Here is a 27,120-nt window from a genome sequence, read left to right as displayed (position 1 = left end):
GAATTAATATTGGTCTTTTATGTAGTTTCTTTTTTAAACGAAAATTAATGATTTTTTCAAGAATATTGACATTTTTAATTATGGGCCAGAAGCTGGTGTTTGATCAATTTTCTAATTTCAAGGCCGGGTCTGCCTAACCCATACACACATTTCTCATATTATATAGTGTAATTTATTTTCTTGACCAACATATAGTTATTTTTGTTTTATTGTTTGTTCAACATATATATGAGTTATTTAATTGTTTTAATATATAGAAAAACTATTTGGGGAAGTCAAAGTAATGACAGCAAAAGATTCGTCAGAACCAGTTACTACGCTTACTCAATTCAACAATATAGATGTTGTAATCACCGATTACCATATGCCTGGTTTGAATGGTGTTCAGCTAAAAAAGAGAATTGATGAAGAATTTGGGAATTTGCCTGTTATTGGTATGTGCAATTTTTTTCCACTTATTTGACAATTACTTATTCTTCTTCCCTTTTTTTAAATTAATTTAAAATATCATAGTATAATATTGCTGTAAAAGAAAAATTCCTATATAAACAAGGATAAGTGATGAGCGGTGACAGATTAAACAGGATAACTATTGGTCATTGTTATTTTTAATTAAAAAGGGAAGTAATGAGTGTTGACACAGAAATCGAATAAAATTTATTCTTGTAATTATGATTGGATATTTAGTATGAAACCTTATTAGTTAAAAATGACCTGTCTTTTAAAAATATTAGCAAATATTGCCTAGAAGCAAAATGAGAATTCGTTTTTTCCTATTAAATGTTGACCTGTAATAAAACGGGTAATATCTTAAAAGGAATAAAAAATTTCTCATTCCATATTCTGTTTTTAGATTAAAAATTACAGCTAAGCAGTGGTATTCTAGTCTTTAGAGTATAATTGTCACTCTTATCACATAGATAAAATGATATAAGAAAAATCTTGTGAAGAAAATTTGAGTTTTTCAAGCAAGAAGAATCCAAGAGGTCAGTGTCGTAGAAGAAGAAAATAACACTAGCTAGAAGCAAAAAACAAAAGAATTCTTTATGCAATGTTATTCTAATTAAGATTCTTAACTGATGTTAACGATAGTTTTTTTCCGATTTTGTTTGTGTGTGTTTTTGAATGATTATGACTGTGATATCAGCAGATCTATACAGGAACATTGAGCACGAGGAGTTGTTTCGTCGAGCTCTTTGTTTCATGCATAAACCAATCTCACGTCGTGATCTCAACAGCCTCAACGTTGTATGTCAACAAGCTCTCCGCCATAGAATGAACGGTAATAATATCCATTGATACATACGAATATTATGTGACAAATAATAATAAACATCCTCCTTATTCTTGCACTAATGTAAACTTATCTTGTTTTTATATATTATCCGATTTTATATAGGAGAAACCAATTTAAATGGTTCGGGACAAAATGTGACCGACGATCCAGATGATTGGCTACGGCTTCGAGAAAAGCCTAAGCTCAAATGGACAAAACCTCTTCAGCATAGATTCATGAGCGCTCTTAAAAGCCTTGGTGTCGCTAGTAAGTATTAAAGTTCTCTTCTCTTACTACTACAACAATTAAAGGAACATACTATCAGTTTTTTAGTGTCTACAAAAGTATTGATGCTAGTTAAAATTATCTAATAACAATATGCAATAATTATATGATTAAATATCAATTACGATAGATGATATCGTTATTGCATTGTTTAACACCAAAAAATAGAATATTATTGAAGTCTATAGTGTAGATCGATTTTGATTTTTTTTGTTTGTTGATATTACTCGATCGATAAATCTTTGGCTGATTCTTGTAGTGTTCGTGTTCATTTCAAATATACCTTACTTGCAAAAGATACCTGTCTCTATTCTTTTTAGGTTGTATGTAAGTATTGATTGACCATAAATTTTAATTTTTGTATCATTTTTGCAAATCATATGATATGTTTTTATATTTTCATAGTTATTTTTGTAAGTTTTGTTAAACAAAAAAATGTTATTTTTGCAAGTAAGGGCTGATATGATGCGTTCGGTAAAAGTTTAGTTGATTATCTTATTTATTCATTAACTAACCGAGGAAATATGCCAATCGTGACATTAAAATTGTTAAACCAAAGGACCAAAACTAATCTTAAATATGAAATACAATTTTACTTGACTAATATAAAACAATGCAATACAAAATAAGTTAGGGCTGACGTATTGCATATTTTATATTTATCATTTATTGTTTTTTGATTCTTACCTTTTAATTCATTTGCAAAGTAGATCTAAAATAAATTTCATTCTGTCGAAATTTCTTTACAATTTATTTTACTTGCATTTGTCAAATTATTTTAATATATGCACACGCTAATGCTTTATCTCTTGCTTTGTGTTTGATGTCATTTTGAAGAGGCTGTGCCTAAGAATATTCTACAATATATGAATGTGGAAGGCATAACAAGATCACAAATAGCCAGCCATTTACAGGTTTGATCTTCTATAAACATTATTTGAATTCAGAACCATATGTCAATCGAATTTCAAAGCACATAATCAATGCTATTGTTGGATAATATATCTTACATCAACATAAAATATATGACGAATATTGGAATTGTTGACCATTACACAGAAGTATAGGAAACACATGAGAAGGTTTAAGGTTAATGTCACAAAAGCCGACATATCAAAAAAAGCCATGAAATCCAACTTTGAATCATCTAGCAACATCAACCCACAATGCTCGTATAATTATCTCGGTCTAACTAAGGAAAATTTGTTTAAGTCCCAAATTGGTGATACTCTTGGTCAATCTAGCCTCCTTTTGAATAACAATGACTCTATCCACTCCATGTACGATGGATCCATCTATGGTTTGAACGAACCCGAATCTAACTTGTCGCCTATGAGAGAAAGCGTCGGATTTTCGAGGGGTGTATTGCCTTTAAATGAAGAAAGTGAATGCGCTTTTGAAACATCTCAAATGTCTCAAGTTCCTAGGCGTGGACAATATGGTACACCAAGCGACATTTCGGGTATAAACTCTAATCTTGGTACTGGTTATATGTGTAATAGTTATGCTGGAATAAGTATAGATAAAAATGGTCACATGCTTGGACTTGGTGGAGCAATAGTTGATAGTAATGGCAACGGGCATCTTGGTGAAAGTCTAGGCGCCATGAACTGGAATCTCAACAACAATGATGTGAGGAACTATGAGAGTTCAACTTCGAGGTTTTCCTCTCCATTTTCATCGTTCTTACACAACAAGGTTCAGCCACATCACAATTTAATTTCACAAACGGATGGTCTGCTTTCTACAAGCATCCTTGATACATCTCAAGTTCCTTCTTTTGGACAATATGGTATACCAAATGATGTTGTCGGTATGGAACCTGAATTTGGTACTAGTTACATGCATAGTAACTACAATGGTATCAATACTGATCAAGTTGGAAATCTGGTTGGACTTGGTAGAGAAAGAGTTAATGTTAATGGTAATGTCTCTCTTGGTCAAAATTTGGGTAGTATGAATTGGAATTTCGATGAAAACAACATGAGTAATCATGGAAGTTCAACTTCGAGGTTTTCTTCTCCATTTTCATCATTCGAGGATCAGTCACTAAGTCATTTAAACGAGGAAACAAATGAGTTGGTTCCTGGATTAGAGAATCTAAGCCTATACAATGATCATCAAAGCATCAACCCATTTCTTGGCAATACGATTAATTCCCATTTTGTTGAGAATCAGGTAAATTACCTTATAACTGATATTAATTAATTCAACCTTCTTTATTATTTTTTTATATATGAAGCTAATGTTGTGATTTTTATGTGATAATTAAGCAGGATCAAGGTTTAGTGAATAATGAAAATCTTGAATTTGCTAACGATGATCAACTGGAAAGGAATGAAATTCTTACTACTTATTCTGTTGAGGATATTAATAATTTGAGCATTAATAACGTAAGTGAATCTTTCCATTACTAGCATAAATAATATATGTGCAATGTAAGTCGATATGCACTAAACGTTTTTTAATCATACATAATCTATGATTTAGGTGAAGTTAAACTCTAATGGGGAAACATTGAATTCTACTGCTGCTAATTTGGAAATGCTTTTTCCTACTCTTGACATGAACATTGTAAATCAGGTAACTTTACAGATATGAATTTTTTTTAACAAACACATATAAATCTAATGTTGTGACTTATATGTGGTAATCTGAGCAGCATCAAGGTCAAGTGTTGAGTGGTGGAAATCTTGAATTTGCCAACGATAATCAACTTGAAAGGAATGCAATTCTTGCTGGTTATTCTATTGAGGATATTAATAATTTGAGCATTAATAACGTAAGTCGTGTTTCAATTACATGTCTTTCGTATATAAATAATTCATGTACAGTATATAAATCTAATGTTGTGACTTATATGTGGTAATCTGAGCAGCATCAAGGTCAAGTGTTGAGTGGTGTAAATTTTGAATTTGCCAACGATAATCAATTCGAAAGGAATGCAATTCTTGCTGGTTATTCTATTGAGGATATTAATAATTTGAGCATTAATAACGTAAGTCGTATTTCAATTACATGTCTTTCGTATAATAATTAATAATTCATGTACAATATATATTTATATGGATACAAATTTCTTAATCATACGTAATCTATGATTTAGGTGAATGACAACTCTAATGAAGAAACATTGAACTCTATTGCTGCTAATAATGAAATGAATTTTACTATTCTCGACGTGAACACTATAAATCAGGTAACTGTAAATACCTATATCTTTATATTTTTACACTATAGTATATACTTATATGGATACAAATTTCTTAATCATACGTAATCTATGATTTAGGTGAATGGCAACTCTAATGAAGAAACATTGAACTCTATTGTTGCTAATTCTGAAATAAATTTTACTACTCTCGACGTAAACACTATAAATCAGGTAACTACTGTAAATACCTATATCTATATATTTTTACACTAAAGTATATATTTATATGGATACAAATTTTTTAATCATATGTAATCTATGATTTAGGTGGATAACAACTTTAATGAAGAAACATTGAACTCTATTGCTGCTAATTCTGAAATGAATTTTACTACTCTCGACGTGAACATTATAAATGAGGTAACTGTAAATACCTATATCTATATATTTTTATACTAAATCACTTTTGTGTGTAGTGATATAACAAATAGTTGATATTTGAACATTTACTCCATAGGAAGAACAAGGTGCTGTAGATATGATGGATATTGTAATTACATTTGATGAGGTAAAAGGCTTTTCAACTTTCACAATCCTATTTTAGGAAAATTAATTTTTTCTTATAATTAATTTTTGAATTTTATTGGATTATACATAATTTTTGAAAGAAATAATATAATCATACATATATATACATTAAACCAATTTTGTGTACAATATAGATATGACACATAATTGATATTTGAACATTGGTTGAATAGGAGGAAGAAGATGTTGCAGCTTTGACTGATATTCCAGAACAAGATGTTGAGATTTTGACTGATGTTCCTGAACAAGGTGTTACAGATTTGACTGATGTTCCATTGACATTTGATCAGGTAATCTTTTAAATTTTTACAATAATAATTTTAGTTATAAGTTGTATTCTAGTTTTATTGAAGTCTACGTAATTTTGAGTTTTGAAATATACTTACAAACGATTGATATAAAAAATATGGTTTTATTGAAGTCTACGTAATTTATCGAAATTGGTTTGATATATATACAATGATATAGCAAATAATTGATGTTTGAATATTAATTGCATAGGAGGAACAATGTGGTGCAGATTTGATAGATGTTTCATTGCCATTTGATGATGTATTTAAACTTTTACAATTCTACTTTAATAAAGTTAATTTTGGTTATAGTTCTCATCAAAATTTATTGAATCCTAGAAAATTCTTACTTTTTGAGAAAAAAAACTATAATGATACACCGATGCCATATTTTCATTTTTATATCAATTATAGAAATATAAAGAGTCTAATAGTATTTGTAGTCTATGAAATGTCACGTGTGTACTAGATCTAATTTCTTATAGCAAATTCATTTACTAGTTTATGTTTTCTGATACAGGATTGGAAGGATGATGGCCTCATGAACTTTATGCTGGATGTTGACGACATGTTTTAAGAAAATCTTTTAATTTTGCTTTTGAAAGTATCAGATTAATATTTGATAACTTTGTTATGTTGTTTAAGATTTTATTTAAAATTTGGATGTTGTTTTGGTTTAAGATTGTTTTCAATTTTTGACGTTGTTTTTGTCATCATGACTCATATTCAATTTGGATGCTATTTAAGTAATTTGTGAATTTCGTAGATGTTTACATGCATATCACTGATTGAATGATTGCATTTGTAGATATATGTTTGGAATCGTAAACCAAATTTTATTTTTATATTTAAAATAAAATGCTACAACTCTTAACAGTTTATTTTAATCATTTCAAAACCTTCGTTCTCTCCCTTTTGCCATCTACTCGCATACTTTTTTTAATCCACATATTTTCTTTTAAATAGTAAATACTACATTGTTTTTAGTATATCACAACAACAAAATTTGATAATGTAACATAAACGACCAATCACAAATCATATACAACTAGACAAAAATAATCACATATGTTACACCTTACAATAAATCTGAAAACTAAGTATAGTATATTATATTATCGTGTAATTAATATCTAGATATTAATTGAATAATTCCCATTTAAATTTTGGGTGAACCGGTCTAACGGGTTGTAGGGTTGCCGTGGAGGCTGAACTAGAATCAAACGTTTCCCATCTTGTTGTTATGATCACCGGAGGACTTGATGAGGAGGCCGTCGGTTTCCTTGACGCCTCCTCGTAAAATGTCAGCATTTCCCGTTCCTTGTATTGCGGCTTTGGTTTCGTTTGCGGTTGCCTTGAGTTCTTGATCTTCAACAAGTCGAGAGCCTCAACATACTTGTGTAATCTTTCCTCCTTCCAACAATTTGTAAATCGAATCATTAGATTCTAACTATACATAAAAAATAATAATTGTCAAAGCGACTTCAAAAACTTGAATAACAAGACTTTATGGGTATGATTGGTAATTACTTATAGAATGGTTCCATAATTCTGCAAATTTATGAATAAAAATTAATAGAGTTGTGTCATCTAGAATTCTAAGTAAAATGAAGAATTAGATTAGTAACAGTGAGTAATAAAACATGATTTAAGTACCTGCATCTTCTTCTTCAATTTAACGTCTCCATCACCTGAGATGGCATCGAGCTTGACCAATTGATTCATCAACATCTCCATCAAATTCTCAAGATTCTTCTCTTCAACTTTCCCTCCTTTACCAATCACTGTATCAAACGCCGACAGCTAAAGTCCAAAAACCAAAAAAAACAATTCTGATTCAAGTTACGAGACAAGAGCGTTGTTATCCGGAAAATTTAAAATTATGTTTCTTAAGTTACTTGTCCGGCGAGTCTTTCGACTTGGAAACTAATATCAGAGATTGCTTTAGATGATTTCTCTTTGGTGGCGATTTTCCTCAACTCAAGGAGACGTTTCTCCTGAGAAATGGGATCTTCTATAAGAATAAGTTTCGAACGATCTTTGACACCAGAAAGATCAAGAAACATCTTTGAGTCTCTTTCTTTGTCTTTGTATATAATCTGCATGTCTTGATGATGAACTCCTGTCGCACCAGACAATATCTTCTTTAATTCCCCTGTTGTTAAATTCAACAACAACAACAATCAAATTCCAAAAACAGAGCATACTAATAGTATAAAGGAAATACTGTATAACTCGGAATGTTTTGTGTCGTTTACCGAAAGTAGATTGAGAGTTGATACTGATCTCGTGATGGACCGACCCGTATTTGACCCGAACCCGAATGCCACGTGGCACGCTTGAGCTATGATCCGTCCTTTTCTGTACAACCATTCCTCCAGGTCGGAGCTCCATTTCACCGTCGCCGGAAGTTGTTGTTCCGATACTCATTTTCATCATTTTCTTTATTAAGAGAGATAGAGAGAAAAAAACAGAGGAATGATGAGATGAAGTTGATTTCTGAAAAAGATCAAGAAGAAGAAGAAGAAAAAAGAAACGTCTGAGCAAAGAGAAGTAAATACACTTTGTTTTGTAATAAATTAATGTTTCTGTTTCTGGACAGAACTCGTGGAAGAAGAAGAAAGATAAGAATCATATAAAGCAGATTATTGTTTTATAAAATTTTATACAATGAGAAAAAAAAGTTAAAGAAAAGAGTGACAGCTAATGTGATTGTTGTTATGTCTCATTATCAGTCCATCACAGATACATATATTTAATATAAATGTTGTATCCCCCACATATTTATTTCTATTTCTGATAAATAATGACGATATATTAATGTCGTTGTTACATTTATATTTATTTGTCATCGTTCTTCTGTATTTTATAAGTCGTGTTCTACGTTTCTAAGTACAGGTAAGCTAATGAAATAACTGAAACAGAAACTTGTGTTACACGTCACGCCTTTAACTCCGACAAACTCTGCAACTTAAAAATCTCTCTTTCTTGCAGATCCACATTGTCTAGAATTATCGTCGGTGTTGTGTGTCTTCTTGCCAAGTTTTGAATGATCCATGGACCGTACGGACCACACACGAGCTTTCTTTGATCATTTCTTGAACAAGCTAGTGCTTTAGAGACAGAGACACCGGTTAGGTTTGACCTCAAGACTGTTCGAGAACAGAGCTTTGAACGGTTGGAGAACAGAGTATAATTATTTATGGGCTAATAATGGGCCTAAAAATACTGAAATAGGCCTGTTGGGTCGTAGCTCCATATAGTTGGATGATCTTGTCGAAATATTTTAGGGGTTGAATTGTCAAAGGGAGTAATATTGGGGTCAATAAGTAATCATGCAAAAAAGAGGATATTTGTCGTAAGCCCACTCATTTACAGCTGCAATCATTGGTACAGTTATTACAAAAAAATAAAATAAAAAACATAATTTGGTCAATCAACTTTAAACTACACGCGTCGCACACGATCCATGCTCTCAATCGAACGATCCACAATTGATTTAACTTTATTGATCGCAAGGTCAAGAATATGCCACGCAATCAAAACAGCTAAAGGTTACCAATCGGTCATACGATACTTGTTACGATAAACAAGACACGTGTCAGTATTGACTAGCGGGTAATAAAAAGTACTTGCAAAACCATAAGCAGATGGGTCACCGGCTTGTCCGGTCAGATTTGGTTCTTACGATTTCCTCTAGGTATATTAACAAAGGCGCGTCAAGTTCATTGCCTAGTTCCAGCTCTCTCCAGGATTTTCCTTTTTTTTATGCAAAAACAACAAACACAAAATAAATAAGAAGATTGTTTATTTTAACTTTATATTACAGCTTGAAATTTCCAGGCAAATTTTTTTCCTTCTTCTTCTTCTTCTTCTTGTCTCATTAATTATCTTCCTCTTCTTCTGTTTCAATTCAGCTGGGTTTAGTTTTAATTTCTAGTTGTGATCTCTCAGCTTTTGTTCTATATTGATCGAAGCTCCACTTAACAGTTCTTCGTACGTTGTTTCCGTGTTCTTCGCTTTTTTATTTTGTAATTTAATTTCGGTTGCTTTTTAAATATCTAACTCCGAGATTTTTAAGGGATTGCTATCTATTTTTTTTTTTTTTGGGGATTGGTTAGTTTCTCGGTTAGTTATGTTAAGTAACGAACTTTAAAATTAGGGTTTTGATTTGGTTTTTTTTTTATTTCAGTGGTTAAGTTCAATGTCTGTGTATCTTTAATAACGCACCAGATTCATGTGTTAGGGAATGTTATTGATCTGATTTTAATCGATACATGTATAATGTTGTAGGTATCAGTAGTAAAGGTGGGACATTTGTGTCGCATTGAGGAAGAAACTTTGGATTTCAGACTCACTTGGGACCTACCCTTTAATGGCTTCTTCAACTTCTGGGATTTTCTTTCAAGGAGATGATGAATCTCAAAGCTTCATTAACTCTCACTTGACTTCCTCTTATGGGAATTCATCTAACTCTGCTCCTGGATGTGGTGGACCTACTGGTGGCTATCACAATCTCAGTATGGTTTCTGGTGATATGCATAATCCGGTTATGATGAGTGTTTCAACACCCGGTCCAAGCGCAGGAGCTAGTTCGCTTGTCACAGATGCTAATTCAGGGCTCTCTGGAGGTGGTCCTCATTTGCAGCGTAGTGCTAGTATCAATAATGAGTCATATATGCGTTTACCGGCGTCTCCTATGTCGTTCTCTTCTAATAATATCAGCATATCTGGTTCATCAGTTGTAGATGGGTCGACTGTGGTACAACGGCATGATCCTAGTGTTCAGCTAGGTGGCTCTAGTGCTACATCACTGCCTACATCACAAACTAATCAAATCCCGCTTTCTATGGCTCGGCGTGCTTCTGAATCGTTCTTTCAGGATCCAAACAACTTAACTCAAGCACGGAAAAAACCTAGATTAGATTCAAAGCAGGATGATGCTTTGCAGCAGCAGATTTTACGTCAGTGGCTTCAGAGACAGGATATATTGCAGCAGCAGCAGCAACAACAACAACAAGGCCAAAATCCACAGTTCCAAATCTTGCTTCAGCAACAAAAGCTGAGGCAACAGCAACAATATCTCCAGTCCCTCCCACCATTGCAACGGGTTCAACTGCAGCAGCAGCAACAAGTGCAGCAACAGCAACAGTTGCAGCAGCAGCACCAACAGCAACAGCAACAGTTGCAACAACAAGGAATGCAAATGCAACTAACCGGTGGGCCAAGACCTTATGAAAATAGCGTTTGCGCTCGAAGATTGATGCAGTACCTATATCATCAGCGACAAAGGCCTTCTGTGAGTGTGCATGTAGTCGTCAAATTTTTTGTTTTATGTGTATTCTAGAAAAAAGCTCTTGACAGATACCAGTCGTGTCATTGCTGATTTTGTAGGAGAGCAGTATTGTTTACTGGAGGAAATTTGTGACGGAGTATTTTTCTCCCCGGGCAAAGAAAAGATGGTGTCTTTCTCATTATGATAATGTGGGGCATAGTGCACTTGGTGTTTCTCCTCAGGCAGCCACGGTTTGTTTCCCTGACTCTTTGTTTTTTTTGGTTTCATACTCTTTATGCTGATCTTACGGTGTAGTTACAAATAGGTTACTTATTCTTGCTTTTTGTATTTTCCATTTGCAGGATGAATGGCAGTGTGATCTATGTGGTTCTAAATCGGGAAGAGGATTTGGTAAGTTCCAATTTGCTTATACCCTGATGAAGAAGAGGGAAATTTCAAAAATGTTTATGGTAGCAAAACATCTTCTCTTAGTAACTTTTTCTTATGGATTCTGCAGAAGCAACTTTTGATGTCTTGCCAAGGCTTAACGAAATCAAATTCGCAAGTGGTGTCCTGGACGAGCTTCTTTATCTGGGTGTACCGTCTGAACGCAGATATGGATCTGGAATTATGGTGTTAGAGTATGGAAAAGCAGTTCAGGAGAGTGTGTACGAACATATCCGTGTTGTTCGCGAAGGCCATCTTCGGATTATATTCTCCCAAGAGCTGAAGGTGGTTTAAAGAGCTTTTGATTCCAAATACTTTTAATCATTAATGTGTATTAAAGTAACTTAGCTTATCCTTTTTCCTTTTGCCAGATTCTCTCATGGGAGTTCTGTACTCGTCGACATGAAGAACTACTTCCTCGTCGCCTAGTAGCTCCACAGGTAACATTAATGGTTCTTACAATCTTTGTGACTCTTTTTGAAATCCCTGGTCTTGAGATTTTTTGAATGTCTGCTCCCTATGGTCGTGCAGGTGAACCAATTGCTTCAGGTTGCAGAGAAATGTCAGAGCACAATTGATCAAAGTGGATCAGATGGGATTCATCAACAAGATTTGCAAGCTAATAGCAACATGTGAGTCTTGATGATTCTAGACAATATTTCACTCTCTTTCTTCCATATTTCTCAATCAATTCAATTTCATTGTTTCTTGCATCTTGTACGGTAATTAGGTAAGATTTTTCACTGATGCAAAGAAGATCAAAGCGATTTTAGCTTAATATATACAAATATGATGTACTGATGCCAAGTCTTTTGCTCCAGGGTCATGGCTGCTGGACGTCAACTAGCAAAAAGCTTGGAGTCACATTCACTCAATGACTTAGGCTTCTCAAAACGATATGTTCGGTGTCTGCAGGTATCTCTCTGCCTACTTTCTTGCATTTTCCTGGTGGCGTGTCTCCTTTTTACTGTTTAACTCTTGCCATCTTCTTTAAACAGATTTCTGAGGTTGTCAGCAGCATGAAAGATATGATTGACTTTTGCCGTGACCAAAAAGTGGGTCCAATCGGTAAGTTAATACATAAATCCCAGAGAGTCCCTGAGATTCATCAAAACGCTTTTTTTTTACTTGGCTGTGCTTATAAAAAGCTTTCTTGCTACCTTTTAACATTTGCAGAGGCTTTGAAGAGCTATCCATATCGAATGAAGGCTGGTAAACCTCAGATGCAGGAGATGGAGCAACTAGCGGCTGCCCGAGGGCTTCCACCTGATAGGAACAGTCTCAACAAGCTAATGGCCTTGCGCAATTCCGGGATAAACATACCAATGAACAACATGAGCGGTCAAGGATCTCTTCCCGGCTCTGCACAAGCTGCCGCTTTTGCGCTTACCAACTACCAGAGCATGCTCATGAAACAAAACCATCTGAATTCAGACCTAAACAACACCACAATCCAGCAAGAACCATCAAGAAACCGGAGTGCATCCCCGAGCTATCAAGGAACTAGTCCCTTGTTACCTGGTTTTGTGCATAGCCCATCAATAAGTGGTGTATCTTCCCATCTATCTCCTCAGCGGCAAATGCCAAGCTCCAGTTATAATGGCTCAACCCAGCAATACCACCAACAGCCACCTTCCTGTAGTAGCGGTAACCAAACATTGGAACAACAAATGATTCATCAAATATGGCAACAGATGGCAAACAGCAATGGAGGCTCCGGTCAACAACAACAGTCACTTTCTGGTCAGAACATGATGAATTGCAATACCAACATGGGAAGAAACAGAACAGATTATGTTCCCGCAGCAGCTGAAACACCAAGCACCTCCAACAGATTCAGAGGCATCAAGGGGTTAGACCAAAGCCAAAACCTGGAAGGTATTATCTCTAATACATCGCTCAACTTTGGGAATAACGGGGTTTTTAGCAATGAGGTTGATGAAAGCATGGGAGGATATTCTTGGAAGTCATGAGAGGCATTTTGATAGTTAGCTCCAATGTTGTCTTTGTAAAGAACGAGTTACTAAAGACTAACTTTCTTAGGTATATGAATCTGATGAGGGGGATTCAATGTTAACGTGTCTACTGTGTTGTTGTTCTTTCTTCTTCTTAGATTAAAGCTTCTCTTTTTATGAAGAGGTTTTTCTGGAAAGTGTTACTAATTCTGGAAAAGAAAAAAGACTGTTCTTCAGGAACTCATCGCTATCAATCAATATTTTACCTTTTTTCTTATGACTTTTTTTAAGCCTCGTTTATTTAAAGCTGATACAGTTACAAACATCGGTAACACGTCACAAACAAGCCAGACACATGCTATTTTTTTCTCTGAAATTTTAATAAAATGTATTTGTGACGTGATTTTAAATCATACAAAATTCCACAAATACGGATATGTAATCTTCATCTACTTGCACTAATACAGTAATACTTTTCATCTTCAATATACCAACCATCCTACTATCTACAAGAGATAATTTGTCAACTCCTTTTACCATAGTTAATTTCATATATTACATAATTTTGTATATGAAATATTTTTGCTTTGCACTAAAGAATAAAATAAATAAATAAAAAAACCTTGCACTCAGCGTGGTGGATAGAGAACAGAGTGATTTACTTTCACATGTAAATCTTGTGAACTAACTAGACCATGTGACCATGCCAAACGTCTCCTCAACTCATCTAATTAATCACTCAAAATATACACTCAAAACATTATATAAATGATAAATCTAAACATATGATATCATATACATAGAACTACATCAGATATCTATAGAAACAAACTTATCCATGGCAATAATGGCATCGTTCAAGTCTTTCGCAGCCGTTCTCAGTGTCCTTTTTCTTGCCATGACTGCTATAGAAACGGTAGTTCAAGCCCAAGAATGTGGCAACGATCTAGCAAATGTGCAGGTATGCGCCGCCATGGTGCTGCCCGGTTCAGGCAGACCAAATTCAGAGTGTTGCGCCGCACTTCAATCTACTAATAGAGATTGTCTATGCAACGCTCTCCGTGCAGCCACCTCTCTTCCTTCGCTTTGTAACCTTCCTCCTGTGGATTGTGGTACGGATTTATTTACTTTTAACCAAGAAGTTTGATATTTGGCTCGTTATCCCAAGATGAGGATGAATAAAACAAATCTCAATATATATTTAGTTTTAGTTACCAACATTTTAGACTTGGCCTAATATATGGCCAAACCAAAAAGACTTGGCCTAAGATTCCAAGTAGATTAAGTAGGATAAAACCTCATATATCAGCTCTAGCTAACTCGGCTAATGTAGTAATGTGTTTATTTAATGATATATAGACCTCTATTTCATATCTGTTTCTGAGGTTTTTTTGTTTTTTTGTTTGTTTTGTTTTTGGGTTGTGCAGGTATAAATGCTTAGTTAAGCTACGAGTCAATTCCAAGATGATCAAGGAAAACGGGAAAATAAAGAATAATGAGAAATATTCCAGTCTTATGTTTTTTCTTCTAACTTCTGCTTTACTATAATAAAGTTCTAGTAGTTTTGCTTAGAAATTTAGATACTACTAGTATAATAAAAAGCTTTGATAATTATGAGAATAAAACATTCCCGGTCTGAAACCAAATTATTCTTAAACATGTACGTACGTAAGTCTAGACATCAGAAATAAATTAGATTAGTGACTTGTTTAATATGCATGGAAAATCATGTTAGTTTTCATTGTTGCCAAGCTAACAATGTTTGTTTAAAAGCTAGAAAGTCTAAAAATTGCACCTGACCCCTCTAGTGCTTGTTGCTGAATACGACTTGAGGAGGATAGTATTTATTAGTGGTTATAGACGATCGTTATCACAGCTAGTCTTTATTTTCGAATGTTCCCTATTTGTTTTCCTTTTTCGTAGACTTACTTCTAAACTGCATCCTACTGAACAGTAAAATATAGATAACTAAACAAATAGATAGATGAATAAACGAAGAAAACAACACCTTTCAAAATCGAGGGGTTAATCTAGCTAGTGATTAACAACTTCTCTTTATAGAATTTGAAGTACAAGAAGAATTTGAATTGTGCCACCAGAATAACAACCTATGTAACATTTGTATGGCCTGGATAAAAGATAAACACCTATCATCCACACAAAATATATTTCTGATTTCAAAAACATATTCCATACACATTTGTAAAGTTTGCAGTCATTGTATTGGATTGAAGCAAAGAAAAAAGCTGCCAAATTGCAGAAGTCACAGACACTAGACTGCAGTGAAATTATGGGCTTCAAAGAATGACACGTCCTCCCAATTATTCTCTTTTCTTCATTATTTATTTTTCATACGTTTTCTACATAATTCAAAGATCTAATATTCACTTCACAATTCACATTACAGAAAAAGTTAAATAAAATAAAAAATGACGTAATTGATATTAAATGGTTTGAACAAAACCACAAAGCACAGATCTGGTACGGTTGGTAGGATTAGTCAGGCCCATTGACTTTAACCGACGCCCTTTAGATAAAGTCAAGCTAAGCAAAAAATAAAAAAGCCTTTTAAAATCTCGTGTAACTAACTCGCTGTATGCCGGCGCGTGGAAACGTACTCTGCAATCTATATATAAGCCGTTAAACTCTATTTAGCTTCTCTATAGACAAAAGTTTATGTTTTGTTTTTCCTCTAACACAAAAAACAATCTCAGATATTAAATAAAGTGTTAATCAACCGGAGAACTCTCCGACAAAACCTCGCCGACGATTTTCCGACGATGAAAGATGGGCTTTTTCGGGAGACTGTTCGGGAGTAAAAAAAAGTCTGATAAAGCTGCTTCGTCGAGAGATAAACGGAGGTGGAGCTTCACCACCAGATCTTCAAATTCCAGCAAGAGAGCTCCGGCGGTGACGTCGGCTTCGGTGGTTGAGCAAAATGGTTTGGATGCTGACAAACATGCGATAGCTGTGGCTGCTGCGACAGCCGCGGTGGCGGAAGCAGCTCTTACTGCTGCTCATGCGGCAGCTGAAGTCGTGAGACTAACAAGCGGAAACGGCGGGAGAAACGTCGGTGGCGGTGGAAACTCGTCGGTGTTTCAAATAGGAAGAAGTAACCGTCGGTGGGCTCAGGAGAATATCGCGGCGATGAAGATTCAATCCGCTTTTCGTGGTTATCTGGTTAGTTTACTAATTTCTCAAACGTTTTAGCTGATTAATTCAAGAATGATTCAAAATGTTGAATTTTGAAACTGTTCGAAAATTTCATAAAACAATTTACATAATGTGCAATAACTGTTGAAATTCGGATTTTTTTTCTTCTCATTCACAATTTCAAATTTTGAAAATGGAAACAATGGGTAAAACTTGTATTGTTTTGTGTGGGGTTTGGTCCCAAAAGAAACTGACTATAGAAGAAGAAGAAGAAGACAAACAAATGTGAAATGAAGAAGGTTCTTTGAAACTTGTACACTCTGCCGACACTATTTTTAGTGGTTATCAATAGTTCCAGTTTTTTTTTTTATCTTCTTCTGTTAGTTTATCACTCAAAATTTTGATGAAAGATCTGATCAGAATGTCGAAATGAACTTAGTTTAATGTTGGTGTGAATCATTTGATTTTAGTTGTCAGATGGGCCAAGTTTTTTTTTGTTCCACGTTATGTTGTGCTTTATAATTCTGAACCTTTATTGAAATTAACAAGACTAATTAGTATTTTACAGATGGGTTCTTTTTTGCTTTAGGACAGCAACTTTGAAGTTGAAATCTTTAGCCCAAAAACTTTTTCAAGTTGCTTATTTATCTTCTCTTTACTTACAAAGATTCATTTTGACCATGTTTTTTACTCTTTTTCAAATTCCTATCTGTGAATCTTGGAGTTTTTTTTGTTTTTGCTAATTTGCGTTAAATTATTCCAAGATCTTATGTGTGTTGTCGAATCTTGACCAATGTGTAAAGAAGAACTCGTGTGTGTTTGTGTGTGTACATTTGACTTTGAGACATAGTTATGAGAATGGTGGGCTCTGTTGTAATTACTAAATCTAGTTTTTGGTACAAGTGGAAGTGGTTGAGAAACTAAAAGCTAAATAGAATAATTTCACAAACAACTAATCCCTTTACTACTCTTTTTCTGTGTGTTTTAATGTTAGTTGGCAAAACGATGATTATGTCTTCAACAAATGATTGAACTCGCCTTGTCTTTGTTATTCACTTTCAAGCAAACTCAAATTTTGATTATTCATGGTGGAGCCAATTTTTTACTCCAAGTTCTTTCTATATGGAGTAAATATTCATTTTTTGAACATAAATTAAAGACTCTATATGAAGTTTATTGGTTTGCTTTGGCTACTTTGGAAAATTTTCAGGCGAGGAGAGCATTACGAGCACTAAAGGCATTAGTGAAGCTTCAAGCATTAGTGAGAGGACACATAGTGAGAAAACAAACTGCAGATATGCTTAGAAGGATGCAGACTCTTGTTCGTCTTCAATCTCAAGCTCGTGCTCGAGCCTCTCGTTCTTCTCACTCCTCTGCTTCTTTCCACTCCTCCACCGCTCTTTTGTTCCCATCTTCCTCGTCTTCTCCACGTTCTCTTCACACGCGCTGCGTTTCAAACGCTGAAGTCAGCTCTCTTGACCACCGTGGAGGCTCTAAGCGGTTAGATTGGCAGGCGGAGGAAAGCGAAAATGGAGACAAGATCCTAGAAGTGGATACTTGGAAGCCTCATTATCATCCCAAACCGTTACGTTCAGAGAGAAACAATGAGTCTCCGAGGAAACGACAACAATCTTTGTTGGGTCCGAGAAGTACAGAGAATAGTCCTCAAGTTGGTTCTAGTGGGTCAAGAAGAAGAACTCCTTTTACGCCGACGTCAAGAAGCGAGTATTCTTGGGGATGTAATAACTATTACTACTCGGGTTATCACCCGAATTACATGGCTAACACTGAGTCTTATAAAGCTAAAGTTCGGTCACAAAGTGCGCCGAAACAGAGAGTTGAGGTCTCTAATGAGACCAGTGGCTACAAGAGATCTGTTCAGGGACAGTATTACTACTACACAGCGGTAGAAGAAGAGAGTTTGGATGTTGGAAGCGCTGGTTACTACGGAGGAGGAGGAGGCGATTCTGATCGATTGAATCGGAACCAAAGTGCGAAATCGAGGATGCATTCTTCGTTTCTTGTTTAGATTGTGATTCTCTTTCTCTTCTTTTTTTTGGTTTGAGTTTGGTAATTTTCCAGAAGAGATAAGTATTAACACTGGATGTGTAAATTGTTGTTAACAAGTTTCGATTGCTTGCAAAAGAAGGAACACCACTCTGTTCTCTATCTTTGTTGATTAGTGTTCAATTAAGATTAATCAAACTGAGTCAAACCCCACAATTTAGATATGGTTCAAATGGTATCTTTTTTTAGATATCAGAAGAACTGAAACCAAACTAAAACTAACTGATGTAATTTTCGTTACTGGTTTTATCAAGAGTTTAATACAGATTTGTTTCAGATAAGCATTCATAATTTTGTAGTACAAATTTTGGAATCCACCTTATCTATATGTGAGGCCGTTTTGGAATCCACTGACACTGAGCCTTGAATTTTCATTGAATGCTACAAAAAGGAAAACAAATGAATCTAATTTGATACTAAATAAATCATAAAGGAATATATAGAGAAAGGGTGAGTTACAAGTTGCAGTCGGTGTTAGGGTCGATGGTGAAGCCCAAAACGACGCCGCAGAAGCCAGACAAAGTAGAAATGGCGGTGGCGTTAGAGTTATAGACATTGATGAGATCCATGAAGCAGTTACACAGCCACTTTCTCTTCTCCGACGAATCAGAGTAAGTTCCGATCACAGTCATCGCGTCGCAGCAACTCGACCCTGGTATCGGATCCGGATACCCGTAGTTCACAAACTCTGTGCACGACGATATCAGCGTTCCCACCGCCGCACAATCCGCTGCGTTTTCCACAGTGGCTGAACATATCGTTTGCAGTAGTAATAAGAAGAGAGACACCACCGGAGAGAATGATCTCGTCATATCTTTTGATTATTAGGCCAAACTAGTTAGGACGTTTTCGCTTGGTGTACAAGGTAGGGTTTATAGACAACACGAAAAACGAGCGTTGGGAGTGTGTTTGGAGTTGGTTTTCAACAGAGGTTGTGTGAACGCGATGAGGTTTATATGAATTATTTCCACCTCTAAAAACAAGCCATATCATGCGAAAAGTGATTAGGGTGCGCACAATAGTGTCATTGACGTGCACGTTAGCACATATGAAAGCAATGTTGGAAGTGAATTGCAAAGGAAAAGGTGGAGTTCATATAGAGAAGACAATCACTCAATGGTTAAGTACTTTTATATATAACAACCTATGTTTCGAAACCATTATATCGATAAAAAAAATTGTTTGAAAACTTCTAACTAATACAAACACATTGTATTCTCCACATGATATGGAACACCCAATATATGAATAAGATGATTACGCTTTATTTCCTCCGCACTAGTACCTTCGATTCCAATGTGTCTCATACGATCTTTTCGCTTAGGATAAAAAAAAGACTACATATACCGTGTCATGACAGATAACCATCTTATTGATGAAAACAATCTCACCACTTCCAATGGAGCTATCTACAACCTTGGACCATCCTTGTTTATTATGATCCTCCATAACCCATATTCCCACGCTCCTCTCATAACTTACGAATCCTAGCTTTCCTTGGTAATTTATCAGAGTCGAATCCTTGCTATCAATCAGCTCTTTCGGAGCATTCACATGATCAAATTTCTCGGACCTAACATCAAAACTCACCAAGAAAAATGTAGAACCATGATCTTCAGTGGCTCGGTAATAGATAGCCCCGTTGATGCAAACTGCGGGTAGCCACGGATAGTGATGTTGGATACCGCATTTGACGTTCCTCCATTGCTTCTTGGGATCTCTCAATGTGAAAACAAAACAAGCATTCTCAAACTCCTCCGATTTAGTAATCATCAAGCACATTACTTTGTATTTATTCTTGACAGGATCGTACCCAAAGACGAAAACGTGATTGAATAAATCATCTATGAGCATTTAGATCTTTGGTAAGAGAAGAGACTGCCTCGTAGTAGGGTTGTATATAGCGACAGAAATAGAACTATCTGAACAACATAAAATCAAACCACGAATGTAGCCATAACAGTCGACCGTTAATCCAGGGATTGATACTAATTCTTGGTTAGTGTTTAGAGGATGAGTGAAGATGAAAAAAGAAGATTTGTCTGATTGGTAGTGGAAGATGAGAAGGACATCCCACCACTGCTGCGGATGAGTCATCGAACGGGCCACGATCGAATCAATGAAGTCTCTACGGGATCCGATAATGGTTGACCATTGTTTCGAGACGCATTGGAACCTCACGAGAGACTTCGCAGGGAGTTTCTTGAGTATCTCCACCGTTATATCGAGAGGGATATCAATATAACGGGACTTTTCCCTAGTGGAGATTTCACGGTATCGACGACGTTGTGATGAGATATTGTAGTTGCTCTCTTTGCTTCTTCTCTTCATCACGTTAAACCCTAGAGATTTGATTATATGGAAGATACAACGAGGGCTTTACATGTTCATATATTTATCAATATAATTGTGAGTACTAATTCGAAACGGATAATGAAAATATATTATAATAGAATTTTTACAATAAATTAAATTTCTATTACAACAAACTAAAATCTATCTTCTTTAGCAAAAAAAAAAAAGACATAGAAATCTTCTCACATGGTACGATAAATTTTAGCTGAGGTATCGTTTGGAGTTTGGACATTTTTTCAAAAGTCAAAAGTGATCTGGTTCGGTCCGATTTATAAACCAAACCGAACAAAATAAACCAGAACGGTTTAACTAAAATCCCTAATTTCCCGTACGATCTGACCTTCCTTTAGTGATCTCATAACTTAGCCATTCTAAAACCCATTCACCGTCTCTGTTTCGTTCGCCGTGATTCATAGTCGTCTCGTCTCACCGTCACCATCACCGTCTTCTTCTTCCATTGACAGGTTTCATTATTTCTGAAGATTCTCTATTCAAGTAGTTTTTAAAGTTTTCCTCTTTGTTACTCTGTTTGGTTTTTTGTTTGATTTTAACATTTCTTTGTTCCCCCGATTTATCATCATTTTCAAGCTTAAATTTTTGGATATGTTTGCAAGTGCCTGAAGCTGATTGATATCTCTTATGAAATCTCTCTGCTTTCTTCTGATTCTGTTTCCTTCAACTCACAGTTCAATCTTTAGTATGCTCTTTTAGTAATCTCTTCTATGATTTGTTGTGGGTTCTCTATTGTTTTCTATACGTATTTCCAAAAATTGAAACTTGATTATGTGTGATTCCTTTTAAGCAAGATCAATGAATAAAAAAGTTTGCTCTTTGATCTGAAAATCAGCAATCTATTGGATATTGACTTTGTTCTTACTACTGTAGGATCTTGTTTAGATTCTGCAATGGCTTTCAGGCAAACTTTATCTATAAGGTCCAGGCTTTTCGCTCGTCGTAACCAACCAGTTTATCATATTATCCCTCGTGAGAGTGATCATGAAAGGGATTCATTCTGTCAAGAAACATCTCAGAGAAGTTACCATAGCTTTCTTCACCAAAGATCCGTTAACAATTCTGATTTCTCCAAAGTTTCTGGAGGAAGCTTACATTTGCCTCTTGCTCCCACGTCTGGTTTTGCTTTCTATCGTTATATGTCAAGTGCACCTGGTGTTGGTTCAGAGAAGATTGGTGTGATGTCTGACATTGCAGAAGTCATAACCGACTCAACATTGCAAGATGTGCCAGCTCAGGCTGCTGCTGCTGTCAGTGAAGTTACACTTGCAGCTGCTGACTCTTTCTTCCCTATCGCGGCCCTTCAGCAGTGCATTGATATGGTGCATACATTCACAGGCTTTGAGTGGTAAGAAACTTTAATATTGTTTGTTGTGTCATGTTTCACTTTAATCAGTCTGCTGGAGTTGATCTTAAGTATACATCACATGTTAGCTGAGTACTGTTGAGATAAGATTCGGATATTTATGAGTTAAAAAGTCTGAAAACCTCATCTGGACCAAGATATTACTATATCCTTATATTCTTTCTGGCTATTTACAGGTGGGCATCCATTGTTGTAGCAACCATTTTGATCCGATCATCAACAGTTCCTCTCTTGATCAAACAAATGAAAGACACAACCAAGTTAGCGGTATGTGTCTCCCTTTTGTCCCTTTTTCACACCTTGCAGATCATTTAGGATGGTGCATATATAAAGTAATTTCAAATATAGAGACTGACTGTAGTTAGAGAATTAGACATGCTTCTTTCGGTTATAAAAATATGAATATGTTATATGTAGACTTTGATCTCTGTATAGAATAGGAAGTTGAGATCCACATCACTGTAGTCAATAACACAAGTCTACATAAATCATAAACTACTGCAAAGGATGTATTTGTGAACTTCATGAAAAAATTTCTACTTTCCAACCGTTACAGTTTCTTCTTGCTTTTTGTGTTTTTACATACTCAGGTTGTGAAACAAATTTGACATACAAAAGGAAAGCAATGTCTATGCACATTAACTTATAACTTCTGTCATTTATACTTGGTTATTTTTTTCTGCCTTATGCTACATCCATCAGTAGTCTATTCTGTGATCATGCAGCTGATGAGGCCACGGTTGGAGTCCATCCGGGAGGAAATGCAAAACAAGGTATGTGAAGTTTGTTATTAATACATCATGGAAGTCATCCTCACTTTTGCTACCTGCTAATAGCTTTTGTACTGACTGCATGTCCACTCAGCTTTAGCTCAGCATGTTAATTTTGATTTTCTCCATATTCTTTCCTACTATTTTTGTTCAGGGAATGGACTCGGTTACGATGGCAGAAGGTCAAAAAAAGATGAAGAATTTGTTTAAAGAGTAAGCTGCTTTTAAATTTAAACATTTTCTGACCAGAAAAATCAAATTTAAAGATCTCTTTGGAGTTTAAACTTCTTTTGGTCGTAAAAACTAGAATTCTATACTAGTTTTAATATAAGTTTTCCCTCGTGGATCATAGTTGGGTAGGGAGTGCGCTATATGTAGCTTGTCTGTTCTACTGGTTATTGTATTGGTGCAGTCTCCTGACATTTTGAATATATTGGTAGATATGTCCTAATAACCATATACTGTTTGTTTATAATTTACAGATATGGTGTCACTCCATTCACCCCAATGAAAGGGATGTTTATTCAGGGACCGCTGTTCATCTGCTTTTTCCTTGCTGTAAGACGTTTTAATCTTAAGATGTTTTTTGGGCTATGTTGTTTGTTATATCATTAGGCTTTTTGTCTCAAATGAGTTATTTTTTCCCCAGATTCGAAATATGGCAGAGAAGGTACCTTCATTCCAAACAGGAGGTGCATTATGGTTTACCGATCTAACAACTCCCGACAGCTTATACATCTTGCCGGTTATAACAGGATTGACATTCTTGATAACCGTTGAGGTACAGTTTCTGCTAACTTAATAAACTTTTTGACATCAACCTTTAACAGACTTGCTGACTTAAGCTTAAACATGTCCACTTCGCAGTGTAATGCACAAGAAGGCATGGAAGGGAATCCGATGGCTGGCACTGTAAAAACTGTTTGTCGGGTTTTTGCTCTCCTCACAGTCCCGATGACAATGAGTTTTCCACAGGTTATTATCATTTATCGGAAAAAACCTCGAAAGACTTTGTATAATGGATGTTCTAACGAATTTCCGAAAATTTGCAGGCCATATTTTGTTACTGGATCACATCCAACCTGTTCTCTCTCATGTATGGACTTGGTGAGTGAGTGTGTAATGAAGATTTTAACTGTGGCATATTCTTGGTTTGAAACATTAACAAGGAATGGTTATTAATGACAGTGATAAAGCGTCCTCAAGTGAAGAAGATGTTACGCATACCTGATCTGCCTCCACCTCCTCCAGGTCAACAACCTTCATTTGACCTGTTTTCAGCTCTCAAGAAAATGAAAGCCATGACACAGGACCATACACAGAACCAGATAGAACCACCTTCGCCAGTAAACCCGAGGCTTTCCTCAACATCGCTGAGTCCTGTTAGTAAGAGGCTCAAGGCTTTGGAGAGCCAAGTAAAGGGAAGGAAGAAGAATAGCAGCAAGAAGAAGTGATTTAAAACGGTGCATACTATTTTTGTTAAGAGGGCCAAACGAAAAAAATAATAAAGCTTTTGAGTCGAAAGTGAACACAGAATTTTCTCACTGATGAAACTACTCTGTGAGCTAAAAAGCTGGAGGCAGCTATTGTAAGTTTGTTTTGACCAATTATAGAATAGAAGATTGTTTTTATAGAAACATTTTGGATAACATATACTTTTTTATCTTGTTAAGTAACAGAACTTGAACAACATTGGATCTTTTTGAACATCTTGGTAATGGTTGGATTTATTCAGCACAAGCATCCATAATCTTTGTAGCTATGTTGAAGTTTATTGTTTATAGAGCAGAGTTATAATAGATAGAGTTAATAAGAAGGACGTCGTCGAGGAGCAGTTTCACGTTGGGCGTTGAAGTAAACAGCAGCAACAGGTTGAGAAAGACCAAAGTAAGAAGAGAAAGCGTTTGTGTTGAAACACTCTCTAGTTTCCGGCGCTGCCTTCACAGCTTGCCTCCCTCTCTGTTTGAATAGCGCAAAGACGTATCTGTGTATTCCCGCCACCGGTTTAGGCGTCTCATATCTCACTATCTCTCTCCCTGCAATCAATAAATCCATTCATGATCTTATCTTCATCAACATACATACATACATACATACATCCCTATTTCTCTTCCTCTTCCAAAAATGTGTTTGCTTGGGAATGTGTTTACAACCAAAGATGTGGTGGGTGAAAAAGTCTATGTAAATGTGTTATGATGTGATGTATTCTTACCAAAAGAAGCATCGGTTGTCCCGGGAATATCTGTCACCATCCTGAATTTGATGAGAACATAAAGAATACATATTATACATTGTTGTTGTAATATATGAGAAGTAATGTGATATCTTCAATCGACTTACCAATGCAGATATTCACGCATATAAGGATTACTAGGACTCGGGGCATCGGGGTCCATCATGATCTTTCGAGTTAAAAAGAAAACCACAAGATTAATGCTACAAGAGAGAACTAAATAAGGTACTTAACATATGTATTTTAAGTTTAGAAGAAAGCTAATTACGTACTAAGGTGAAGAAGGAACGAAGATCTTGGCCACCGATCTCAACGCGAGGCTTAGAGAGGAGAAGAGAAGGCGCGAGCTCGTGACCATTGGATACGATTGTGTTGGAATTGAAAGTGACTCTCATTGTCACACTTGGATTAAACATTTCGAGTACATCTCCTATCACTCTTCCCACTATTAGTGGCTCTATTTCTCTTGACATTTTTCTTTGCTCCAATGTGTTTGCGTTTGTGATTGATGCTGATTTCGTTAGAATGAAAACATGTGATAGCTTTATATAGGCTTTCTAAAGAATCTCGGGACTTGGCACAAAGTGAGAGATAGATTGTATTTTGTATGTATGTATATATCTACTATACTGAATTAGATAGTCTTCCATAAATGCTCTATTATTTTACTATTTGACATTTGTCATCTTTAGATATTGTATGTATATATCTGACATGTAATTTCTAACCATATTACTTCAATTATTGTAATTTGTTACCTATTCTATATGGTTAGAAATTACATGTTTATTTTGTTACCTATTTTAAAAAATACTTCCGTGTATGCACATAACAAAAAAAAAAAAAAAAAAAAAAAAAACTCACATGTATAGATAACAGATCAATTATCTATTGCAAAATTATCTTCACGTTTCGTATTTATTAAAACTCAATAACTATTGTCCCCATTACATTCGAATATTCGATCGACCAAATGGAGAAAAGAATAAGCCCGCGTGTCGATAAAAAAATAAAAACCAGATACTGTGATGATTGGCTTAGGAATTGATTTGTAGATATTCCAAATATGAAGAAGAGATAAAACAATAAAAAGAATGGAATCTGCTTTACAAAGACAAAGAATCTAATTAGACACTTTATAGTTTCTAGTCACAGAATCAACATGAGTTTCTCATCATGCTCAATTCAATACGTGTCCCAAATACAGTGCACCTTATTAATTTTAAATGCTTGTTTCTGTAGCCATTTTGTTGATCCGTCTTATAACCATTATCGTTGAATAGAGAGACATATTTGTTCTCTAGCAATCATCAACACTTTCATTTTCTTGAAGACACTTTACTCTACTGAGAACTAATCAGAAACCAACAAATTTACATGAGAAAATAGAAAACTATACGCTCTTACTTTCTTAGCTAAACAGTCAACGCAAACATTACTACGAAATTAAAAAAGACATAGATTCCAGTTGACGATACAAAAAAAAGTGACTAAAATTTTGTCTGAATAGAATCTAACACGTCGATGGTTAATTGGTGCTAACATAGTAACATATTAGCTTTTAGCCAAACTCAGTTATAAAAAGTTTCTTCGTGTCGTTGGAACTTGGAGATATTTGGAGTCAAAACTAGGAGCTTCTTACTAACATGTAAATTTCGACTTAAGACACACACACGTAGGGATTTCGTAAATTCAAGACAACATCGGATCATAAATTACTAAACATGTCACATGTTCGAATTTGACCAAACTATACAAAAAAAAAAAGAAAAAAAAAAAAAAGAAGAAGAAAATAAAATCTAGGGGACACATTGATATTTGCATGCGAGATTCTCTAGAGAATCCATAGTTGCTGCTTGATGGTTTGTCAAATGCCAAATGTTGTTTCTTCGTA

The 27,120-nt window shown here is 35.2% G+C and overlaps 10 protein-coding genes across 18 annotated transcripts; 6 read left to right on the top strand and 4 right to left on the bottom strand.

Moving 5' to 3' along the window:
* Positions 1-283: 283 nt before the first annotated feature.
* Positions 284-1,554, top strand: RR23 (response regulator 23; the record flags this gene model as incomplete). The annotated part of the gene is made up of 3 exons (NM_125605.1): positions 284-434; positions 1,151-1,282; positions 1,400-1,554. 3 exons carry the CDS (start codon positions 284-286, stop codon positions 1,552-1,554), a joined length of 438 nt encoding a protein of 145 aa, NP_201018.1.
* An 867-nt stretch (positions 1,555-2,421) lies between these two features.
* AT5G62110 (Homeodomain-like superfamily protein) lies at positions 2,422-6,340 on the top strand. 2 transcript variants are annotated; one of them, NM_001345525.1, is made up of 12 exons: positions 2,422-2,475; positions 3,064-3,739; positions 3,838-3,954; positions 4,052-4,144; positions 4,224-4,343; positions 4,440-4,559; positions 4,668-4,760; positions 4,854-4,946; positions 5,043-5,135; positions 5,233-5,283; positions 5,477-5,593; positions 6,114-6,340. In NM_001345525.1, the coding sequence occupies exons 2-12, from the start codon at positions 3,098-3,100 to the stop codon at positions 6,168-6,170; spliced, it is 1,596 nt and encodes a 531-aa protein (NP_001331402.1). In that variant the 5' UTR covers positions 2,422-2,475; positions 3,064-3,097; the 3' UTR covers positions 6,171-6,340. The 2 variants fall into 2 exon arrangements, with proteins under 2 accessions (NP_001331402.1, NP_201017.3); NM_125604.3 differs by lacking the exon at positions 2,422-2,475 and adding an exon at positions 2,864-3,023 and having other exon boundaries at positions 3,123-3,739.
* A 165-nt stretch (positions 6,341-6,505) lies between these two features.
* Positions 6,506-8,306, bottom strand: BAG2 (BCL-2-associated athanogene 2). Of its 6 annotated transcripts, none has more exons than NM_001345522.1 (4): positions 7,852-8,306; positions 7,492-7,748; positions 7,250-7,396; positions 6,506-7,043 (listed from the first exon to the last, which is right to left on the bottom strand). In NM_001345522.1, exons 1-4 carry the CDS (start codon positions 8,030-8,032, stop codon positions 6,981-6,983), a joined length of 648 nt encoding a protein of 215 aa, NP_001332748.1. In that variant the 5' UTR covers positions 8,033-8,306; the 3' UTR covers positions 6,506-6,980. The 6 variants fall into 6 exon arrangements, with proteins under 6 accessions (NP_001332748.1, NP_568950.2, NP_001332747.1 ...); NM_125603.3 differs by having other exon boundaries at positions 6,506-7,006; NM_180915.1 differs by having other exon boundaries at positions 6,554-7,039; positions 7,852-8,113.
* A 963-nt stretch (positions 8,307-9,269) lies between these two features.
* SLK2 (SEUSS-like 2) lies at positions 9,270-13,547 on the top strand. 3 transcript variants are annotated; one of them, NM_001345520.1, is made up of 10 exons: positions 9,270-9,589; positions 9,887-10,892; positions 10,988-11,119; positions 11,231-11,279; positions 11,386-11,600; positions 11,687-11,755; positions 11,847-11,947; positions 12,137-12,230; positions 12,314-12,383; positions 12,492-13,547. In NM_001345520.1, exons 2-10 carry the CDS (start codon positions 9,969-9,971, stop codon positions 13,286-13,288), a joined length of 2,451 nt encoding a protein of 816 aa, NP_001332402.1. In that variant the 5' UTR covers positions 9,270-9,589; positions 9,887-9,968; the 3' UTR covers positions 13,289-13,547. The 3 variants fall into 3 exon arrangements, with proteins under 3 accessions (NP_001332402.1, NP_201015.1, NP_851245.1); NM_125602.3 differs by having other exon boundaries at positions 9,270-9,436; positions 12,492-13,546; NM_180914.2 differs by having other exon boundaries at positions 9,340-10,892; positions 12,492-13,546.
* A 477-nt stretch (positions 13,548-14,024) lies between these two features.
* Positions 14,025-15,038, top strand: AT5G62080 (Bifunctional inhibitor/lipid-transfer protein/seed storage 2S albumin superfamily protein). Its single transcript, NM_125601.3, has 2 exons — positions 14,025-14,382; positions 14,698-15,038. Exons 1-2 carry the CDS (start codon positions 14,109-14,111, stop codon positions 14,709-14,711), a joined length of 288 nt encoding a protein of 95 aa, NP_568949.1. The 5' UTR covers positions 14,025-14,108; the 3' UTR covers positions 14,712-15,038.
* Positions 15,039-15,822: 784 nt separating this feature from the next.
* IQD23 (IQ-domain 23) lies at positions 15,823-18,650 on the top strand. Its single transcript, NM_125600.3, has 2 exons — positions 15,823-16,450; positions 17,634-18,650. Exons 1-2 carry the CDS (start codon positions 16,058-16,060, stop codon positions 18,450-18,452), a joined length of 1,212 nt encoding a protein of 403 aa, NP_201013.1. The 5' UTR covers positions 15,823-16,057; the 3' UTR covers positions 18,453-18,650.
* Positions 18,651-18,730: 80 nt separating this feature from the next.
* On the bottom strand, positions 18,731-19,302 carry AT5G62065 (Bifunctional inhibitor/lipid-transfer protein/seed storage 2S albumin superfamily protein; the record flags this gene model as incomplete). The annotated part of the gene is made up of 2 exons (NM_001085311.2): positions 18,731-18,871; positions 18,950-19,302. 2 exons carry the CDS (start codon positions 19,300-19,302, stop codon positions 18,862-18,864), a joined length of 363 nt encoding a protein of 120 aa, NP_001078780.1. The 3' UTR covers positions 18,731-18,861.
* A 508-nt stretch (positions 19,303-19,810) lies between these two features.
* Positions 19,811-20,821, bottom strand: AT5G62060 (F-box and associated interaction domains-containing protein; the record flags this gene model as incomplete). Its single annotated transcript, NM_125599.1, has 2 exons — positions 19,811-20,334; positions 20,434-20,821. The coding sequence occupies 2 exons, from the start codon at positions 20,819-20,821 to the stop codon at positions 19,811-19,813; spliced, it is 912 nt and encodes a 303-aa protein (NP_201012.1).
* Positions 20,822-21,194: 373 nt separating this feature from the next.
* Positions 21,195-25,044, top strand: OXA1 (inner membrane OXA1-like protein). The gene is made up of 10 exons (NM_125598.4): positions 21,195-21,309; positions 21,731-22,205; positions 22,400-22,490; positions 22,949-22,996; positions 23,148-23,206; positions 23,476-23,551; positions 23,643-23,774; positions 23,861-23,968; positions 24,046-24,100; positions 24,182-25,044. The coding sequence occupies exons 2-10, from the start codon at positions 21,751-21,753 to the stop codon at positions 24,445-24,447; spliced, it is 1,290 nt and encodes a 429-aa protein (NP_201011.1). The 5' UTR covers positions 21,195-21,309; positions 21,731-21,750; the 3' UTR covers positions 24,448-25,044.
* BFT (PEBP (phosphatidylethanolamine-binding protein) family protein) lies at positions 24,712-25,707 on the bottom strand. Its single transcript, NM_125597.2, has 4 exons — positions 25,499-25,707; positions 25,334-25,395; positions 25,206-25,246; positions 24,712-25,029 (listed from the first exon to the last, which is right to left on the bottom strand). The coding sequence occupies exons 1-4, from the start codon at positions 25,697-25,699 to the stop codon at positions 24,800-24,802; spliced, it is 534 nt and encodes a 177-aa protein (NP_201010.1). The 5' UTR covers positions 25,700-25,707; the 3' UTR covers positions 24,712-24,799.
* Between the last annotated feature and the right edge of the window lie 1,413 nt (positions 25,708-27,120).

Source organism: Arabidopsis thaliana, chromosome 5, assembly GCF_000001735.4.
Source record: "Arabidopsis thaliana chromosome 5, partial sequence".
Lineage (NCBI taxonomy): Eukaryota > Viridiplantae > Streptophyta > Magnoliopsida > Brassicales > Brassicaceae > Arabidopsis > Arabidopsis thaliana.
The sequence above is the reverse complement of the archived record's forward strand: the minus strand, read 5'-3'. Positions and strand labels throughout refer to the sequence as shown.

What these genes read in the sequence shown, in the direction of transcription:
- AT5G62110 (NM_125604.3), top strand. Translation starts at nt 2,894, where the DNA reads ATGAGAGAAAGCGTCGGATTTTCGAGGGGTGTATTGCCTTTAAATGAA. An exon ending in ACGTAAACACTATAAATCAG is followed by an intron (nt 4,947 to 5,042) that starts GTAACTACTGTA and finishes TCTATGATTTAG; the next exon opens with GTGGATAACAACTTTAATGA. An exon ending in ACGTGAACATTATAAATGAG is followed by an intron (nt 5,136 to 5,232) that starts GTAACTGTAAAT and finishes TTTACTCCATAG; the next exon opens with GAAGAACAAGGTGCTGTAGA.
- BAG2 (NM_180915.1), bottom strand. Translation starts at nt 8,032, where the DNA reads ATGATGAAAATGAGTATCGGAACAACAACTTCCGGCGACGGTGAAATG. An exon ending in TCGAAAGACTCGCCGGACAA is followed by an intron (nt 7,397 to 7,491) that starts GTAACTTAAGAA and finishes TTTGGACTTTAG; the next exon opens with CTGTCGGCGTTTGATACAGT. An exon ending in AATTGAAGAAGAAGATGCAG is followed by an intron (nt 7,040 to 7,249) that starts GTACTTAAATCA and finishes ATGTATAGTTAG; the next exon opens with AATCTAATGATTCGATTTAC.
- IQD23 (NM_125600.3), top strand. Translation starts at nt 16,058, where the DNA reads ATGGGCTTTTTCGGGAGACTGTTCGGGAGTAAAAAAAAGTCTGATAAA. An exon ending in CCGCTTTTCGTGGTTATCTG is followed by an intron (nt 16,451 to 17,633) that starts GTTAGTTTACTA and finishes GAAAATTTTCAG; the next exon opens with GCGAGGAGAGCATTACGAGC.
- AT5G62080 (NM_125601.3), top strand. Translation starts at nt 14,109, where the DNA reads ATGGCAATAATGGCATCGTTCAAGTCTTTCGCAGCCGTTCTCAGTGTC.
- BFT (NM_125597.2), bottom strand. Translation starts at nt 25,699, where the DNA reads ATGTCAAGAGAAATAGAGCCACTAATAGTGGGAAGAGTGATAGGAGAT. An exon ending in TTCGTTCCTTCTTCACCTTA is followed by an intron (nt 25,396 to 25,498) that starts GTACGTAATTAG and finishes TTAACTCGAAAG; the next exon opens with ATCATGATGGACCCCGATGC. An exon ending in ATGCGTGAATATCTGCATTG is followed by an intron (nt 25,247 to 25,333) that starts GTAAGTCGATTG and finishes CATCAAATTCAG; the next exon opens with GATGGTGACAGATATTCCCG.
- OXA1 (NM_125598.4), top strand. Translation starts at nt 21,751, where the DNA reads ATGGCTTTCAGGCAAACTTTATCTATAAGGTCCAGGCTTTTCGCTCGT. An exon ending in AAGACACAACCAAGTTAGCG is followed by an intron (nt 22,491 to 22,948) that starts GTATGTGTCTCC and finishes GTGATCATGCAG; the next exon opens with CTGATGAGGCCACGGTTGGA. An exon ending in GGGAGGAAATGCAAAACAAG is followed by an intron (nt 22,997 to 23,147) that starts GTATGTGAAGTT and finishes ATTTTTGTTCAG; the next exon opens with GGAATGGACTCGGTTACGAT.
- SLK2 (NM_001345520.1), top strand. Translation starts at nt 9,969, where the DNA reads ATGGCTTCTTCAACTTCTGGGATTTTCTTTCAAGGAGATGATGAATCT. An exon ending in TAAATCGGGAAGAGGATTTG is followed by an intron (nt 11,280 to 11,385) that starts GTAAGTTCCAAT and finishes TGGATTCTGCAG; the next exon opens with AAGCAACTTTTGATGTCTTG. An exon ending in TATTCTCCCAAGAGCTGAAG is followed by an intron (nt 11,601 to 11,686) that starts GTGGTTTAAAGA and finishes TCCTTTTGCCAG; the next exon opens with ATTCTCTCATGGGAGTTCTG.